Source organism: Borostomias antarcticus, assembly GCF_949987555.1.
Source record: "Borostomias antarcticus genome assembly, chromosome: 25".
NCBI classification, from domain to species: Eukaryota; Metazoa; Chordata; class Actinopteri; order Stomiiformes; family Stomiidae; genus Borostomias; species Borostomias antarcticus.
Window position 1 is genome coordinate 8,448,681 of NC_140258.1, and position 19,692 is coordinate 8,468,372.

A 19,692-nucleotide genomic window follows, 5' to 3' on the forward strand; every position below is an offset into this window, starting at 1 on the left:
ATTGGATAGTGCTTGCAAAAACCCACCAAAATCGTAATGTTGTTCAAGTACCCATATCTTCTCATGGTAGTGTATTTGATACTGTAGCATTGTTGTAACTATATTTACAGTCACTGGTTGTTTCCAAAGAGTGGATGACCAGCACGTTTCCCATCAAGTGGTTGAGTACCATTAGGCCTACGTTACCTTCAGAGGAAATGTTGGTGTCTGTACCTTGTAGAACCATTTTGTAATGTAGCGTCCTGTTGGGAAAAAAAATCCAGAACATTCTATGACCACTCTGCTTCTATCCTAGTGATTCTGTTTTGACTAATGTTCTGTAGTGTGGCATTTTTATGGGGAACACTGGCAAACTGGGCTCTCATTGGAAGCCTTGTACTGTACCTATTCAATCTGCTCTGTGTATTGAACATGCTGCTTTAACTGCTTTGATAAAGAAATAAACTCCTTCCAGTATTCTGACTTGACTGATTTCATTATTCACTCTTGAGACATGGGATGCATCCCAATAGTCCCATTAGGGTACTACCACCTCCACTCGGTCACTACTGACTCATTCACTCCGTGGATATGAATATGCATGAGGGCCGTCAAGCATATTCACAGCACCTGTTGTCCAAATACTGTATTCTAGTAGCTGTGCCTGATGACATACATTTTACTCACTTGTCCAAGTGACCAATAAACCCCCCCTTCCCTTCACCTCCAAGTCAAAATCATGCCAAAACCACAGGTGTGAGAAAAACAATAATAACTATAAAAAGTTAAATTGTACACGTAATAAATTAACTTGAAAAGATGAGTGAGCAAAACCCCTTGTGACAATTATATAACTTTTTGGTTTATACTTCACAAAAAGACATTTGATTTGTATTTTTCTCCATTACGAAAAACATTCATTTACCATGACTTTTTTCCTATGGTTTTTCTTTATTTCACACATGCAAATCTCTTTTCTATACTGATAAAACTTTTGGCATCAATTAGATCCCATAGTTTCCTCCACTCCTCTCTGATACTTCTGGGTAGTGTTGTGAACGAGTGGAGTAAGGGAGGACAAAGAAAGGCCCGGAGACCTTGCTGTGAGGCGACAGAACTAAGTACTACGCCACCGTGCCACATGACTGTCTTGCCACTTCGGCACAGTCCGGGAGCATGGATCGAACCAGCAGCTCTACCTCCTGAGCTATGTGCTGGGGACATGTTATAGGTACTCTAACAGCAAAAGAAGAGTTAATTAATAATTTGACACTGGACTGAAAATAAAGTGAGGGCCGGTGGAGCTTTAAATGCTTTAAAAACGACATGCTTCCTGAAGATGTGTGAACCTCAAGCTTTGGAATGATTAAAGGCTCAAAAAAAGGAAAAAGAGGGTTGTAGGCTTAGTGTATTTAAGCATTAGTGTCAGGATCTATCAACTGTACAGCATTGCGCATAAGCTCTCTGTCTAGTTTGGGTTAGGGTACAGGACATATACTGTAAAGTATAATACAATATACAAACCCAAGAGAAAAATCTGTAACTTTTAACACCAGACCCACCGGAAGCTGTTCTCCCCCTCCCCTCCTGAGCTGTCCAGCCTGGTTCCCTCAGGAGCCTGCCCTCTCTCCCTGGCCATCCAGGATGTCCACCACCGGTCCGCCTCTGGTGTCCAGAAGGGGGCTCCACTCAGGGGCTTCAATGATGTCCAAGAGGGTGGTGAGCTCCGCCTCCAGCTTCTGAACAGTGTCCTCTACACGCTGCAGGGGGACATAGGGGTGGGGGGCTAATTAGTGGGTCAGTTCTGAGAGTTTGTTACGATGAGGGGTGAACAACAAATCACTTAAAAGTCTGGTTTGGTATTTAGCATTATAAGCCATGTTATATACAACAGCCCACATCAAAGTTTCAACAAACTTTGCACTCTCGAGATATGACCTGTCGCCGTTAATAGCACACAGTGGGTCAATAGGTGCGTATGGAAAATCAATCAAAAACACTATAAACTCTCGTTTTCAAAGACAGGAAATTCACCAAGTGGTCACTGGTGCCAGTTGATGTTCTGACATAAAATCACTACAAAGTATGCTTCGTTTCAGGTTTTATTTATCAATGATACAAAATGGAACGTGGGTGAATCTAAACATCTCCAACAACAAGGCCGATCACCAAACACTTCTACTTAAAACTATCAACCAACTGCAAAGCAATCCTTCTCAACTTGTTGTTGTTGTTGTGTAGGCCTGTGATCTGGAAGCGGCTCTTCTTCTTCTTCTTCTTCTTCTTCTTCCTCCTCTTCTTCTTCTACGGTAGCCTCTAAACTCAGTCAAGTCCACCCAAAGTTCAAGCGGAAGTTTATAAACGTATGTACTGCGATGTACTGTTTTATGCTAAATGACACCTGTAAAACCCGATAGGAAGCATAATTGACATTGCAGAGATTTTATTGTCAGAACATTAATGAACATCAGTGACCACTCTGTAAGTTTCCTGTCTTTGAAAACGAGAGGTTCTGGTGTTTTTGAGCGATTTTCTAGATGCACGTATTGATCCATTGTGTGTGTTAGCGGTGACAGGTCATATCTCAAGAGTGCAACGTTTGTTGAAACTTTGATATGGGCCGTTATATATGATTGTAAATAACCATATAACATGGCTTATAATGCTAAATACTGAACCAGTCCTTTAAGAGGGCTTTGGTGATTCACGACAGCAGTTGCTCTACTTCATTGAGAAACAACAAGCCTGTGTGCCAACAATGAATGGGGCTGAATGTTGTGTACTGAGAACACTAGACAACGTTTACAGTATACTGTAGGTCATATTAGGGTTTCACTAACTTTAAGAGAGCTGTTGAACTCATTGTGAAATAGCAAGCCACCCTGGATCCTGATATCCAAATAAATGCCATAGCAATTAGGTTGGAATGGGCAACATTGGCCAGAAACAGTGTGGATTCTTTGAAATGAAGAAGTTGATATACTGTACAGACGTCATGCCATAGACCATGAGGAAATGCCCCAAATGCCTTGAATTATTGAAGCGTCTTCACTGCAAACTACTTTGAAAGAGCTGATGTGTACTGTAAGTCTGTCAGGAAGAGAGAGAGAAAGACATCAAAAAGAGATTTTACTTTCTCCACCACATCCAGTCGGTCATGAAGAGCACTCTGTTCCTGACAGGCACTCAGTCGGACAGCTCTGGGCTGGGGGTCAGACTGGGGTCCTGATGAAAAACACAGAACAGTACAGTGTTTGGCACATCCCATACATATTATATAATTAAAGTACAGTACCGGACATTCAAATTCACAGACGTGTATCCTTGTTTTTTCTATATTATCTCTCCCTCCTTCCCTCCCCCCTCCTCTCTCTCTCTCTCTCTCTCTCTCTCTCTCTCTCTCTCTCTCTCTCTCTCTCTCTCATGTTAACAGCTCCCCCCACATGTTTCCTATTACTGTCTCTGTGGGCCAGCCTCTCAGTTCACTAGTTCCCTGGCCCAGCCCTTCTGCTGACACGGCGCCCCCTCAAACTGAACTGGGATCAGGGAACACCAATCCTCACTGGGTAGCCTAATAGTTTACACAGAGAAGATGCTACTGATCCAGAGACAGTACACCGACGGCTGCAAGCATCCCTGTACCCACCACCCTGAAATTATTTACTTGAAGTGTATGAGATAGTGTACGTAGTACAGAGTGAGGGGGCTTTGATATACCCATGGGGAGATCCACCAGGTGGTCTCAGCTAGAAGGAAAGCTGTAAATATGGATTGCATTAAGGGAGGAGACAGGCTCCATACATTGGTCCAGGTCTTTCCTGGCTGTAGAGGTTTTATGTGTCCCATTATCCGCCTTTGTTCCTGAAACTCTCTCCTTCTCCCTCACCTCCAGGCTGTGGTTTGTTCTGTGTGGTGCAGGGTTGCTTCTGCTCACACTGTAACACGGTTGGAATGTTTGATGTTAGCCGCAGAGCACAGGCGTTCTTCTGAACGATGCATCGAGCGATCCTCCCCATCCAGACATCCATTTCCTGTTTTTATGTTGCCTTGGCAGGGCTGTTTCCAATTTCTCCTCAGCCCTATTACTTTATCTGCCAAAAGCCTCGCTAATTCACTTTCTCACATCTTTGCATTTCACAAAATGGTTTGAGACCGAGACAGAGTGAGATCAATTCAATCCCACTTGCTGTCCGTACACCAGAATGCACTAATCAGATTGATCTTTTTATTCATAACTTCCTTTGACTGCCAAGTGGGAAAGTAGAGACACTAGATAAGGACCGTTTGTTTTTCCGTTGGCTGTGGACAGCACCACTAGTGCCCTGTGATGGCTCCGCCGACTCTGCTGTTTTTTATTGGAGGCAGTTTTATAAGCCCCATTACCGAGTCCTGAGGCATGCCAGGTTTATCCAGGAGAGGAGCCATGCACATCCACGGCATGAATGTAAGATTTGAGGGGAAAATCTCGAACAGCTAGGGATGTTCTTAGAGTCGTACTTATCTTTCATGACAGCAAGACATAGTGCGTCAGTTGGCCACAAATTGATCTTAAAGTAACCTCAAAGTAAGCAATATTTCAGTTGAGATTCCACTGTACTGTAGCATTAGTAACAGGACTAGAGTGGCTTGTTGTTGCATGCCAGTATTCCCTGGCCTTCCTACAATACAGTGCTGCTTTGGCTATCACTGTGGGGGGGCACCACAAAGGCACAGCTGAAGAAGACTGTCAGTGTGAGTGTGTGTGTGTGTGCGTGCGCGTGTACAGTAATTGTGGGAGAGAGAGCAGTGGAGAGCTAGACGTTGATGTGTGATGAATGAATGGTCCTGTGAGTATTCTGTCACAGCTGCTACGGGAGGTTGAGAGAGAGAGAGCGACCCCTATTCTCAGAGGAAACAGGCGATAGGAAAAGAAAACAGTGTCCCACAGATAGTGTGACCTAACACACTCCGCCCTGAGAGAATACACAGTGTGAATGTGTGTGTGTGTATGTGTGTGTGAGTGCATGTGTATCTGTGTGCGTGCATGTGTTTGTGTGTGTATACAGTATTTGCTTTTCCACAGGGGAGTGGGTTGTGAGCTCAGTAGAGTGAAAAATTGAGAACACAGCGTGGCCCAGAGCATAAGGTCAGTACACACAGTTATCCACTCTACCTGCTCTTGCTTAATACAGGGACTGGCTGAGCCTGCCAATGGAAAATACTAACAATTCACTTGTTTTCCAAGAAATATCCTGGATCTATAGCAACCAGAGTGAGAAGCAGTTTGTGTGTGTGTGTGTAGTTTGTGTGTGTGTATGTGTGTGTTTGTGTGTGTGCACACTTGTAATTCAGGGACTGAGCCTGCCAATGGAAAAGACTAACATTTGTGTCAACTAACATAAATGTTTGTGTGAGTGTATGTGTGTGCGTATTTGTGTGTGTCAATGTTTATGTGTGTGTGTGCATGTGTTTGTGCGTGCATGCGTGTGTGTGTGTGTGTGTGTGTGTGTACTGTATGTGTGTGTAAGTGTGTGTGTGTGTTTGTGCACGTGTAATACAGGGACTGAACCTGCCAATGGAAAAGACTAACATTTGTGTCAACTAACTATGTGCATGTGTTTGTTTGTGTATGCGCATGTGTGTGTGTGTGTGTGTGTGTGCATGTGTGTGTGTGTGTGTGTGTGTGTGTGTGTGTGTGTGTGTGTGTGTGTGTATGTATGTGTGTGTGTGTGTGTGTGTGTGTGTGTGTGTGTGTGTGTGTGTTGGCCATTCCTGCAGTATGAAGTCACTCACATTCACACACAGAACTAATCAGCCACGATTTGTCAAACCTCAATGATGTTACACAGAGATTTGCTCATGGAGAAGTTGCCAACATTTTTGTGAGTTTCTCTGGAAGTCAGTTAGGAGAAAACGGGTCAGAGTTATAAACTTTTGAGGGAAGGTGTTGGACACTAAAAGAACGGAACATCAGATTGTTGTCAAAAACAGTACTGACAGTTACATGAAGCATGAGCACTGCATACAAGCACTGCAGTAAAATAAGAAACAGATGTGCTAAGTAGATTTGCACGCACAAATGCACACATACGGCACACAGATTAACATGAGATATTCGCATGAATGTTGATCCAACCATCACCCCCATACTCACACACATACTGTGAGATCTCTATGCTAACTGACAAGCCACCGATGATGAAGACATGGACAGAAATCACTGTAGGAGAACCATCATAATCATGGAAAGATCCATGTTGATGTTACAGTTGACCAAATCATTTCAGACTTCATTATGAGTAAATTAACTATAGAGATGTTTGAAAGATCATTCTAGGAATCTTCTGTTTCATCCATTTTTATCAAAGCAAAATAGTTGCTCCTGAAACAGCCTCTCAGTCAATTGTAACATATCTCAGAACTACAACACCACAGCAGAGCTACAGTATAACTAACTGACACCTCTATTCCTGGCTGGCTCTCCCCCCACTGACCTCTGAACCCTAGCCACGCCCAATAACGCTGCTTACCTGCCGCTGTGCAGCCAATGAGGAGGAGCAGGAGTCCGAGTGAGGAGGTGGAGAGGCAGGTCATGGTGGACTTAAAACCTAGAGTCCAGCTGGAGAGGTAGAGGAAGATACGTAGCAGTTGCTGGCCAGGAGAGAAAGGGGAGGTGTGTGTGTGTGTGTGTGTGTGAGAGAGAGAGAGAGAGAGAGAGAGAGAGAGAGAGAGAGAGAGAGAGAGAGAGAGAGAGAGAAAGAGAGAAAGAGAGGAGAGGCAAAGGGAAATACTCACAGTGCAGCCAGTGCCCAAAAGATTCTTGAACGATAATCTAAGCTGAAACAAGCTTTTCACCCCTTCTCTCTTCTCTCTTTCTCTCTCTCTCCCTGCCGTCTCTCTCTTTCCCTCTGCTCCCTCGCTCTCGCATTCACTCTCCCTCTCTCTTCCCCACTCGGTTGCGCCCAGTTTCCTAATGAAAACATTAAATGCAGAACAAAAGCCCTCTATCTGGGAGGGGGCTGAAGGCAGAGGGTGGGGAGGGAGGGAGGGATGAGGGTTTTTCTGGGGTGGGACCCCTTAGTAAATCTACAGCTTGCAGCCTGACTGTTCGCTGTGCAAAATCTTGTGGAGGTCGGGGTCACAAATAAACACTGCTGAAGTGAACAGGAAAGGATTGCGGTGTTGCCGTTGTTTTTTGGAAGACTTTATTTCTGGACTGCTTGTAGGATGTTTGTGGTTAGTGCTGACATACACACACACAGCTTGGATAGTAAACACATGATCTCCAGTAAGCTAGACTTTCAGGTGCTCACTGTCTGACCTGCTCTTGAGAGAGAGTTAAGCATGAGGGAACGAAGAGGGGAGGACAGAGAGGAAGAGGATGACGAGAGGGTCAAAGGATGGGGAGATGGGAAACAGAGGATAAGGAAGGAGAGACCTTTGTTCTACCCGTCCGTGGATCACATGTAAAGGACAGGAGGAAAGATGAAAGAAGATTGTTTGTAAAACCAAGATTCAGATTCTTTGTTGTTACATCCATTGTACAGGTACAGTACTATTAGGGTTGGTGTGTAAGACCCACGCGCACAGCAAGGAGGAGGCAGTTGAATGATTCAAGCCCGGAGGGGCGGCTCAATGGAACAAAAAAAGGGGTTGCCACAAAAGGTTTGCCACAAAAATGAAAAGGATGAAACAACAGGTGCCACAAAAAGAGTTTGCCACAAAATGATCATGTCAATGTGCTGGAGGGGGTTGGAGGTGGAGAAGGAAGGAGGGCTCTGCAGGCGGCCCGGGATTCTGGAGAGACAAGGAGGACAAAGGAGGGTAAGTGATAATGAACACAGGTAAAGCTACGAACAAAAATGTAGCGCTACAACTACGTAAAGTTAGTAGGCGAGAGAACCGGCACTACGAATCACCAGAGCAAAAATGCAGGCTGGAGGCTATACTTTACCACATGTAGGTTATGGCAATATCTGTCCACGAATGAAGTGTAGACCAGGTTCCTGTAGGGGGTTGAAGGTGATTGCAGATGAGGGACAGGTGTGGTGATGAGGAATGAGGAACCTGTGTGCAGAGCCGCGGACGCATCATCGCTGTGGACGGTCGGGATCCGAGTCAGAGGGGTGAGTGGAGCGGGAGGAGAGGGCCGTGAGGTAGGAGTCGGCAGAAATTCCGGAGAGTCAGAGTGTTGTAGGCCAGGTCTGAGGCGACACGCAGAGTGCCTGGGGTGCGTAGATGAACCGGAGGTAGAGGAGAGAGAAGGATGTGCAGGCAAGGATGGACAAGCCATAACGGGTATTGTTCATGGGAGTAACCTTATTAGGTTATGGCTCTTCAACCTCACAGCAGCAATAGAGTAACAACACAAGATGGCAATGGCAATAGAAACAGTAATAATACAGGATAAATAGTAATAAAATACTACAATAGTAATAAAACAGTGCAATAAATCAATAATGAAACAGAGCAATATGACGTAATAGTGTGCATAAAGTGAATAGTGCACGAAGGTGCAAATGTGCAGTGTTGGTGTGTGTTTATGTGTGTACAGTCTGAGCCTGAGGCCTGTGTGTGAGTGACACGGGCAGGCAACAGGCCATTAGTAATCCATTGTTCAAGAGTCTGTCTGCCTGATGGAAGAAAGCGTCTCTACAGGGCCTTGAGGCTGCGATACCGTCTGCCAGATAGCAGCAGCTGAAACAGGCCATGATTGGGGTGGCTGGGGTCTTTGATGATCCTGCGGGCTTTGCACTTGACTGTTGTATAGTATTGCTCCTGTTGTATTGTATAGCTCCTGGATGGAGAGCAGCTGTTGCATATGATCTTAAATAACCATTTGATATGGCTTATATAATGCTAAATTCCGAACCAACCTGTCCTTTATCATTATTGAAGCGATAAACTACCCCATAGGCTATGTCATATGTCACACAAAAGCATCATTGACTTGAAAGTTGACTTTCAAAAAACTCCCAGATGGGATAGTTAATAAGAGCGTGGTCATGTGCAGTATCTGCAAGAATTTGCATACCATCGGAACATTTCTAGCCTAGTTTTTCATCTCAATGCTGACATTTGATTAGATTTATTTGACATTTCGTTAAAATACATGATGAAATACATCAATTTGACTATAGATACATATAGGCTACTGTATATATACCCACTCATACTTCCTTCAGACCCATACCTACACTTATCTATTTAACACTTCACTTACTCCCCCTGCTCCCATCCCTTTCATATGTAGGCCTATTTTATATCATGTATTTAGCTATACAACACAATGTTTCTTTTCTTTTTTACCTTATATTGCTTAGTGTGTACACAATTTGGGAGCTAACGGAAGAACAGTTCACTACTTTTGTACCTCTATGATGTAGTATGTGACAAATTATCCTGACTTTAACTTTGACTTTAATATTTCATTACCCGACAAAAAATTATATTGTCAATTTCCCCCTGGGATCAATTAAATACTGCCTGGTTCCAGTAGGCCTATGTTAGTTATTTACATCCTGTTTTCAGGTCTGTGTGTTGGTACATGCCATTTCAACATCACTGTTCTGCCTAGTGATTCGCCCTCCTTGTCTGATCAACAGCCTATTACTGTAGGTAATGGTAAACGTTTGTTTGCACATACTGTACATGCAACCAATGAAAAAGATCCTCCGCCCTGACAAAGAGTTGGAGTCACGCTCGATCATTGCTGTGCTCATGTGTCATAACGCATTTACTCCAACGCTCAGACTGTTATCTAGTTGCCTCTTTTATGGTCCCATGAAAACCAGGACAGGACTCACCAGTATCATTAGTAGTTAGTTGGTCCTCTGGTCCATGAGAGGCCAGAGCGTCATTACACACAGGATCTGGGAAGTTGCTACCTGACAGCCATCGGGTTGCAGAGGATCAGATCATGTTTATTCATTGATATTGGTTGGATATTGGACACTCAGTGAAAATGATAATACAATATATTACTTTCAATATGGATTTTGTAACAAAATTGCATGCCCATTTAGGAAAAGGAATTGCAAACATGGTATTGATTTATCACCATTTGAGATTGAATTAAGTTAGAAACAAACTTCTGTGTGTGTGTGTGTGTGTGTGTGTGTGTGTGTGTGTGTGTGTGTGTGTGTGTGTGTGTGTGTGTGTGTGTGTACGAGTGTCAACCTCTCCCATGTCCCCTGTTTAGCCCTATTCCTGGCTTCCCTGGCATTTTTCTGACTAGTACAGGTTAAAATATTTCTGTTTTGTGCAGTAAGGCAAGGCAAGGCAAGGCAAGTTTATTTATATAGCACATTTCAGCCACAGGGCAATTCAAGGTGCTTTACATGAGACATTAAAAGCATTAAAACAAAAAGCAAGACATTATAGACATTTAAAACAAAAAGCAGGACAAATAGAATACGGGAATAAAGGTTACAGTGCAGTATACAGATAAACATAACTCCTCTTAGAAAGCAGTGGCAAAAAGAAAAGTCTTCAGGCTTGTTTTAAAAGAACCAAGAGTTGCAGCAGACCTGCAGTTTTCTGGAAGTTGGTTCCAGATATGTGGGGCATAAAAACTGAACGCTTCTTCTCCATGTTTTGTTTTAACTCTTGGGACAGAAAGCAGACCTGTGCCAGACGACCTGAGGGGTCTGGATGGTTCATAGCATATGAGCAGATCAGAAATATATTTTGGCCCTAGACCATTCAGTGCTTTATAAACCAACAGCAGTATTTTAAAGTCAATTCTTTGACAGACAGGAAGCCAGTGTAAAGACCTTAGAACTGGTGTTATATGCTCTACTTTCTTAGTCTTAGTGAGGACTCGAGCAGCAGCGTTCTGAATCAGCTGCAGCTGTCTGATCGATTTTTTAGAGAGACCTGTATACATGCCGTTACAGTAGTCGAGTCTACTGAAGATAAATGCATGGATAAGTTTTTCCAAATCCTTCTGGGACATAAATCCTTTGATATATTTTTCAGGTGATAGTAGGCTGACTTTCTAATTGACTTAATGTGGCTGTTGAAATTCAGGTCTGAGTCCATGACTACACAAGATTTCTGGCTTCATTTGTGGTTTTTAGCATTACTGATTGAAGTTGAGCACTGACTTTTAATCGTTCTTCTTTAGCTCCAAAGACAATTACTTCAGTTTTATTTTTGTTTAGATGGAGAAAGTTCTGGCACATCCAATCATTGATTTGTTGAATGCACTTACTCAGCGCTTGTATGGGATTATAGTCTCCTGGTGATATGGTGATATAGATTTGTGTGTCATCTGCATAGCTATGGTAACATATTTTGTTGTTTTCCATAATTTGAGTTAGTAAATTGTAAATGTTGAACAGAATAGGCCCCAGGATGAAGCCTTGGGGAACTCCACAGGTCATTTTTGTCAGCTCAGATTTGTAATTGCCTATAGACACAAAATAGTCCCTGTCCTTTGAGTAGGATTCAAACCAATCTAACACTGTACCAGAAATTCCCAGCCAATTTTCCAGTCGGCCTAGTAGTACAGTACAGAGTTATGCATCAATAACGTTGCCGCGCTCATCCTGGCTCGTTGCTAGCTATGGGCACACTCGAAAAACTCGAAAAAAAAGTATGATATACGTGGATTTCAAGTTCAGGAATTACATTACGCTGTAAACCTCCGCGAAATTCGGATTCGGATGAAGGTTTACAGCGTGAAGGGCTACGGTACACCATTAGCAAGAACACTTAAACACCATTAGTGGACATTAAGCTCTGTAGAAGGTCACTGTTTTACTTTACTGAGTGGACATTCCTCTCTCTTAAGTGGGCCAAGTCAGGGACTTAAGTCTCAAAGAGCAGAGGGGAACAACGATTTGTTACCTTTGGTCTTGTGATTTTGGGGGAGGGTTCACTAGCAGCTAGCTCAGAGTTCAGAGGTGGAGCGCTTTTCTGTCCTGCGCTAACTGAGAAGGATCTACAGTGCTTGATTTCTCTTTCTCTCTCTCTCTCTCAAGCATCCCTTACCCGCTGTGTATCTCCCTCTTCTCCTTATCTCCCCCTCTTTCTCCCCCTCTCCAACACACACTCCGGTTCAGACTGTGGTCTCGTCCGTGATCCAGCCTAGCTCTGTCTCACGGTCGCTGCATCCAGACTCCAGATAAAGCTGCATCTATCCTATTAGAGCGTCTGATTCGCTCCTGTCACACAGCGGGGGGGTTAATCCAGGTCTGCTAGTGGACTAGAGAGGCTGGGGGTGAGGTGGGAGGCAGGCCACCGGTCTGCAGGCTATGTGCACCAGGTTAATCCCTCTTTAAATAGCCCCGGGGGAGGGAGACAGGCTGGCCCAGTTACGTCGTGTGACAGACAGAGACTGAGGCAGGAACTGGGGAAGGAGCTGCCTGACTGGGGGCCAGCTTGGGACCGTAGCCGAGTGGGGTGAGTGGAGGTCTATCATCGACAAGGATGAATTTCGCCGCCCAGATTTTCTACGACTACTTGGCCGATGGCTCGTCGCCGAAGGCAGTGGGGTCCGGCAACGGAGAGGAGGACGACCCCTTCTGGCCAAGGTGGGACACTACTGCTACCGCTACGGTCTGCTGCCTCGGGGCGACTGGTTGCCCCGTCACTCCGAGGCCCCTGCGGTCGATCGACACGGTCACGGCTCTTCTCTGTCCTGGCCCCGCAGTGGTGGAATGAACTGCCCACTGACGTCAGGACAGAAGAATCGATGCCCATCTTTCGTCGCAGACAAAACTCATCTCTTCAAGAAGTACTACAAAGATCCTCCCTTTTAGGCACCTCTTGTATTTTAGATTGCTATTCTTGCACTTTGCCTTCAGCACTAGATTATGCTCTTGGTCACTTGTTTTAGAAAGAAGATACACTTGTGAGTTCTGGCAAGTAGTAGTACATTGGCTTTTCCTACGTTACGTTATGCAATTATTGTTAGTTGCTTTGGATAAAAGCGTCTGCTAAATGACTGTAATGTAAATGTAGTGTAATGTACTGCCCCTGATACCCTGACCCCTTCCCAGAGCCAACCCCCCCCTGTTGAGAGAGGACCCCCCCCTCCATCCTGAGGACACTAAAACTCCTGCTGCACCTCCCAAAGCAACGCCCTGTTGCTTCTCCTCCGAATCCTCCCCCTCCTTCTCCTGCACCTCGCTCCTCTACCTCCCGCGGTCGACCCTTCATCCACCCTGCCTTGCCCCCCTTGCCTAGCCCCCGTCTCTATCCCTGTCTCTCTCGAAGCTCCTGGCTCTTCCCTAGCCCCTGTCTGTGCCACGGCCCCTTGCCCCTGCTCCTCCCCGTGACCCCCTGACCCTGTCCTCAGTCCCTGGGAACAACAGAGTTCCCTTCCCTGCCCTCCACGCTCGGGGGTGCCAGCTCCTCGTCCGCCTGCTCCTCTGCCTCCTCCTCATCCCCTTCCTCCCCAGGCCCCAGGAATCAGAACGGACAGACAGAATCCCTACAGGGTAGACAAGAGGAGAGGGAGGAGAAGGAGGAAGACGGAGAGAGAGAGAGAGAGAGAGAGATTCTCTGTTAGAGGAATGAAAGGAAAGGATGGGGTTATCCACAAAAGAAAGTGTGAGAGATTAACAATGGAGGTCGAGAGGGCGCAGAGGTGAAGGAGCACCATCCTCGGAGGACGGTTAAATCAGGGAATGGGGTGAGAGGTCAGAGAAGTGTTTATATCTGAGCCGATGATATAAATAGTCCACTCTGGTTTGGACAGAGAGATGTGGAACGTTGGTGAAAGCAGACGAAAAATCTGAACAGGAAAAAGCTGTATGAGCCGCTGCTATCGCCACCTGGTGACTCCATGTGCACCGGTGCGTCTGTAACTTCAGGTTTGGAGTTGACAAGTCAATGGAGTCAAGTCAACTCATCTGGGTCTGATCTGTATCAGCGGTAGAAGAGGTAGTCTGGCGATTGTCAAAGCATAGCATGTAATTGCTACTTGGCCATTTTTGTTTGACAGTAGCTCATACAGTATATCTCAGTGTGAGAGCCTGAACTGAAATCTGACACTCGTGGCAGCTGTCCAAACAGATCTAATCTTCTAATGTGTGTGTATACAGCCAGTAGTGTCTCCTGTTGATGAATTAACGAGTTTGCATGATGAAGTCTGCAATCTGTCCTGTCATTATCTAAATATATTACAGTGCACATGTCATCTTAGTTTATTGACGGTGTTGATGACAAATTATATTCCCACTCAGTCATATTGGAAAGCCAGTATGAATTTACTATGCTATCATCAATAAGATTATTATAGAAAATAAGATTCTGTCAGATTATTTTACTCTATATTTAATGGCTGAAGGTGAGTTCCAAGGAGAGATTGTGTGTGTGTGTGTGTGTGTGTGTGTGTGTGTGTGTGTGTGTGTGTGTGTGTGTGTGTGTGTGTGTGAGGATGTCTGTTCATGGGTCATAAACTCCTGCTATTTTTGTTGTCAAAACTTTGTCCACAAACAGTGATCTGTATGGATTATCCTCTATTGTAAACAGATAGACCGGGTCGCATCCGTTCACTTCCAGACAACATGTCTTATTTGCTTATGTGGTTATAGACACAAACATACACACACACATACTGTACACCATCAACTAACTTGGTTAAAGGTACCCAATGTAGTTTTTGACCACTAGTATGCGCTCTAGAGCAAATTTGAGAAGGTGGTCCCCGAAAAACGCGTACTACGTCATTGCGTCAATACGCGGAGCACATAATAGTGACGTTTCACACATCTTTGTTGTTTTCAAAACATTAGCTAAATATCATTTTGCGAAGAAATTACAAGGTAGGAAAGACATTCAAGTGATTCAACATGTTTATTAGACTACAAGGAACCATATAATCGAGGAATTTCGAAAATAAACAAAGAACGGATTGTTTTGATTCACGTTTCGTTGGGTACCTTTAAGAACTGTGAAATTACATTTCCTATTGTCTCCCATTTTGCTACTACTCCATTACTTTTTCTCCACAGTGTTCCTCTAAACATGGTTCTTTGTTTACGGAGAGAACATGAAAGACAGCAGCTGTGTTTAGTAACTCACCATGGATCTCTCTCTCTCTCTACCTCTCTATCTTTGTCTGCCTCTGGGGCTGTCTGTCTCTCTTTGTCTCTCTCTGTCTCTCCCCCCCTCTCCCTCTCTCTTTCTCTCTCTATGTCTCTCTCTCTCCCTTTCTCCCCCAGTGAGGACTGCCTCATGACCCGTGGACCTACCGTCATCGAGCCAGACCGTCTGAAGGACTTCGGCGAGGAGGAGTGCCAAACGGAGATGAGGGAGATCAAGGAGGATCTCCCCAACAGAGATGCAAAGGCCTGGGAGGAGACGAAGGAGGATCTCCCCAACGGAGAAGCAAAGGCCTGGGAGGAGACGAAGGAGGATCTCCCCAACGGAGATGCAAAGGCCTGGGAGGAGACGAAGGAGGATCTCCCCAACGGGGATGCGAAGGCCTGCGACGGCAAGGCGGTGGAGCCCCGGCCGCCCGAGACCAAGCCGACGGACGTCCCCGAGGCCCGCAGGAAGCGCGGCCGCCGCGTCAGCAAGGCCGCGGCCCCCAAGCCGCCGCCCCAGTACCTCCGCTTTGAGGACATCAGTGCTGCAGCCTTCAAAATACAGTCGGGGATACAGAAGACCCCCTGCACGGTACGCTAGCTCCCCGCCCTATAGAGAGATAAACTCCTTCACTGCAGTATTCCAGACCCTCTTTAATGCTATATTATATTTTCGGTTCCGGCGACATCAGGCATAGAAAGAGTATTGCATGTTTGTGTTCCCAGTACTCCAGACTGAGTATTGCGTGTTTGTGTTCCCAGTACTCCAGACTGAGTATTGCGTGTTTGTGTTCCCAGTACTCCAGACTGAGTATTGCATGTTTGTGTTCCCAGTACTCCAGACTGAGTATTGCGTGTTTGTGTTCCCAGTACTCCAGACTATCCAAACAGTACGGCATGGAGATCTACCTGAAGAAGGAGCACCTCCAATACACAGGCTCAGCCAAGGAGAGAGGGGTGCAGTACCTGCTCACCTCCCTCCCACTGGTAACGGCCATCTCTACATCCATGCATTACATCACTGTGTGTCAGCGTGCGTGTGTGTACTGTATGTGTCCACATATCGATGCATCCCTGTTTCCCTACATCCGTGTGCGGGTGTGTGTGTGTGTGTGTGTGCACTCAAGCACTTGTGTGACCGTCATACTTGCTGCCCCCCCCCCTCCCTCCCCAGGAGCAGCAGAAGAAGGGGGTGATCGTGGCCACAGACTGTAGCTTCTCCATGGCGGTGGCCCACCACGCCGTGGAGCTCAACATCCCCGTGTTGGTCATCATGCCGGCCAGCTGCTCGCCGCCACGCCTCAGGACCTACCGCGACTACGGCGCCATGGTCATCTCCTACGGCAGCACGGCCAGGGATTCGCTCAGGCACGCCCGCCACCTGGCCCAGGAAAACGGATACCTTTGTCTGGAAGAGTGAGTCAGTTCTGGGACTTTAATCGATCCTAACCCAACTAGGCGGAATGTCTTTTTCATTACAATGGGGAGGAAATAGAATGAGTATTTTTCAGTTCAATAGCAATGTACTGCCACATAAATGATGTTAAGAGCAGTCTCTCTGTCTCTCTGTCTCTCTCTCTCTCTCTCTCTCAGGCATGATAGCGCTATGTACCTGGCAGGCCTGGGCACAGTTGGCATAGAGATCCATGAGCAGGTGCCCAAACTAGATGCCATTGTCGTGCCCGCTGGTGGGCAGTGTGGCTTACTGGTGGGCACAGCGGCTGCCATCAAATACCTCAACTCACACATCACGGTCATAGTAAGTGAGCACAGGACTTCTAATGTCTCCAAAATACATAACTGGATTATACAACGATAAGTGAGTGAAGCAGCTGATTCCGAATGTCTCTTTGTCAGGGTGTCGAACCAGAAGGCTATCCTCTTCTACTGCAGTCCGTCAAAATAGACAGCCCAGTCAAAGACATGCACAGCACTCAAAACCAGAAGCTCTATGGAGGTAACGGGTTTTTGTGCACTTGGCTGCGCTAATACACATGCACGCATGCACACACACACACACACACACACTCTAACCATTATTTCCCCCCCCCAAAAAAAAACCCATCCGTGTGTCCCCACAAGTGAACATTGTTCTGGTTTACCTATTCTTGTCGGGATATTTGGTCCACAAAAGTATAGTTAAAAATGCCCTCCCCCCACACACACACTCTAGCGCGTTCATTGTTCCCTTGCTACGACTCTGATATGTAGCCCTCTCTCCCTCCCTCTCTCTCTCTCTCACAGACCTGGTGGAGCACACACTGAGCATCGAGACCTTCGAGCTCGCTAAGAGACTAGTGGATAAAGTCATCTCTGTCAGGTACTCCATCCGTTTGATACAAGAACTGCATCTACTAGGGGTGTAACGATACACTAATCTCACGATACGATACACGATATTGGGTTGACGATAACAATACGATATGATACACTAAGGGCAGGTGTGAAGCGTTGCAGTAGTGCTGCTGTTCACACCAATAGTGCATTTCTCCACATTTCTACTCCACTACACTTTTTTGAATTTAGAGCTTAACTGTTGTAATATCATGGAGGCCTAGAGACAAAAGATGTGTTTGTTACCACCGTTGCGTAGCCAGCGTTCACTGATATACAATAAACATATCACGATATTGTTTTCACCTTGACGATACGTATTGTGACGTTTCTCTATCGCGATATATTGTGGCACGATATATTGTTACACCCCTAGCATCTACTGTCATAAAGGATGCTCTTCACTAAAACAGACTCTGGAAGATGATCCCTATAACCTCTATCTCTCCACAGGGAGGAAGACTCTCTGGTGGCTATGTTACGGTTCCAGGAGTTTGAGCGTTCCACCGTGGACATAGAGGGAGCCATGGGACTGGCGGCCATCTTGTCTGGCCAACTACCTGAGCTGAAGGGCAAAAGGTGACAGCCAAACATAGGGATAAAACAATAATGTTTTTTAAACTGGCTAAAGTGTCTTGTAACGCACTGACCAGCTTCAATACAGTGTTTCGTCATTATATATTTTGCTGTTTGTATGTAACCATTGCTGTTTTTGTCTCTTTAGGGTTGCAGTGGTGGTGAGCAGCGCTAACATGGAGCTGGACCTGGTTAGACAGTGTGTGGACCGTGCGCTGGTCCTGGACAACCGGGTCAGCAGGTTTAAAGTGCAGCTGGGAGACGTCCCCGGAGACATGGCCAAACTTCTGGACACATTGGCCCGGGAGGGCGTCAGGTGAGGTGCATCCTGGGAGGACTGTAGAGAAATAGATGAGGTCATTATGAACACAAAACCACACATACATAGAAATACACACACGGAAACACACAGAAACACACTGAGCCTCCAAGGGTGAGTTGGCAGGCTGAGGTTGCAACATAACCCAGTACTGCCAGAGCGTATTAATGGCCTGTCTTGATAAGTGCACTTGATGTGGCTGGAGAGACGAGTGTGTGTAGTTAGGACACTCGCAGTGCCTCGGTGACGGAAACACCGCCGTTCCGAATCTGCTCGGCTGACCCCGATCTCGCCAGCGCAGCAGGACGAGCCGTCGGAGGCTCTAGCATGACAGCTCTCCGCGCGCGTGGAGGAGAGGACGCCAAATTAGAGTTCTCCTGTCGCCCCTGTCGTTCCTCTTCCCCATCACTTTCTCCGTCTTCCGCTGTGCCTATGTTTTTCTCCCCCGCGTCGCCTCGCTGTTATACTGTCAGCCTGTGTTCTCTTTCTCACTCTTCGTCTCTGTCTCCCTCTGTTTCTGACTCTCTCTCAGGCTGTTGGACGTGTGCCAGCGGAGACACTGTGGCAGAGCAGATCTCTTCAAGGCTCAGGTACGCCCCGCCCCCCTCCCCACCCTTCCCAATCCACTCAGATGCTCCTCCATGCACCGGCATCACCATGGAAACCTTGGCGCAGGCACCACTGGGGTTGGCAGGGCAGGGTAGTGTGAGGATGAGTGGTGCATTCTGGATCCTGCTTAATCAACTGTATAGACGTCTCAGGGCCCCTTCTCCAAGACCTGACATGACCCAGGTTGCCTGGGTTTTAGCTTTGCCTGATCTATTTGCATTGTAAACTGAACTGTTTGCATTGTGTATGTACACTATGGGAGGCAGAGGGGATGTGGCGGCAGCTACGGTGAATGAAGTGCTGTGGTAACAGTTGTTACACTGTAGGCTATATCCAGTAACTGCACTCTAGTGAGGGTCAGTCTTCATGTACAGTATAATGAGCTTAGTCCGGTGAGTGAGTGCAGTACATGTGAGTGATGATGTCATGGCTGTTGGGGGTTAACCATGTGTCGTGGGCCGTGGGTTGGCAGGTGGAGTGTGTGGTGGAGACCAGGGATAAGACACAGAGCTCTCAGCTCCGTAGGACACTGTTGGAGCATTACCCCACACTGCGCTGGCTGGACCGATGATCTGGAGGACACACACTCTCTCTGCTGCTCTACAAACCTTTAACACACACACACACAGCATGTACACACACACGTACGCACTCACGCACGCATGCACGCGCACACACACACAGACACAAATACCATACACATAAAAAACGTATACACCACATGTGTACTGTATTACAAAAAGCATATACCACTCAGAAAAAACACACACACACATATATTACAAACGCACTGTCAATTTTGGACAGACACATTTACATGATGATCGATTGTACATTACTGCAACAATATGTGAA

At 46.2% G+C, this 19,692-nt stretch overlaps 2 protein-coding genes across 2 annotated transcripts; one reads left to right on the forward strand and one right to left on the reverse strand.

The window, feature by feature from the left end:
* Positions 1-1,589: 1,589 nt before the first annotated feature.
* LOC311325964 (placenta-specific protein 9-like) lies at positions 1,590-6,552 on the reverse strand (the record flags this gene model as incomplete). The annotated part of the gene is made up of 3 exons (XM_084458781.1): positions 1,590-1,739; positions 3,113-3,204; positions 6,489-6,552. 3 exons carry the CDS (start codon positions 6,550-6,552, stop codon positions 1,590-1,592), a joined length of 306 nt encoding a protein of 101 aa, XP_084314907.1.
* Positions 6,553-12,393: 5,841 nt separating this feature from the next.
* Positions 12,394-19,408, forward strand: LOC311325965 (L-threonine ammonia-lyase; the record flags this gene model as incomplete). Its single annotated transcript, XM_084458782.1, has 11 exons — positions 12,394-12,497; positions 15,135-15,591; positions 15,870-15,986; positions 16,174-16,415; positions 16,593-16,758; positions 16,857-16,956; positions 17,244-17,319; positions 17,787-17,912; positions 18,058-18,225; positions 18,761-18,818; positions 19,310-19,408. The coding sequence occupies 11 exons, from the start codon at positions 12,394-12,396 to the stop codon at positions 19,406-19,408; spliced, it is 1,713 nt and encodes a 570-aa protein (XP_084314908.1).
* Between the last annotated feature and the right edge of the window lie 284 nt (positions 19,409-19,692).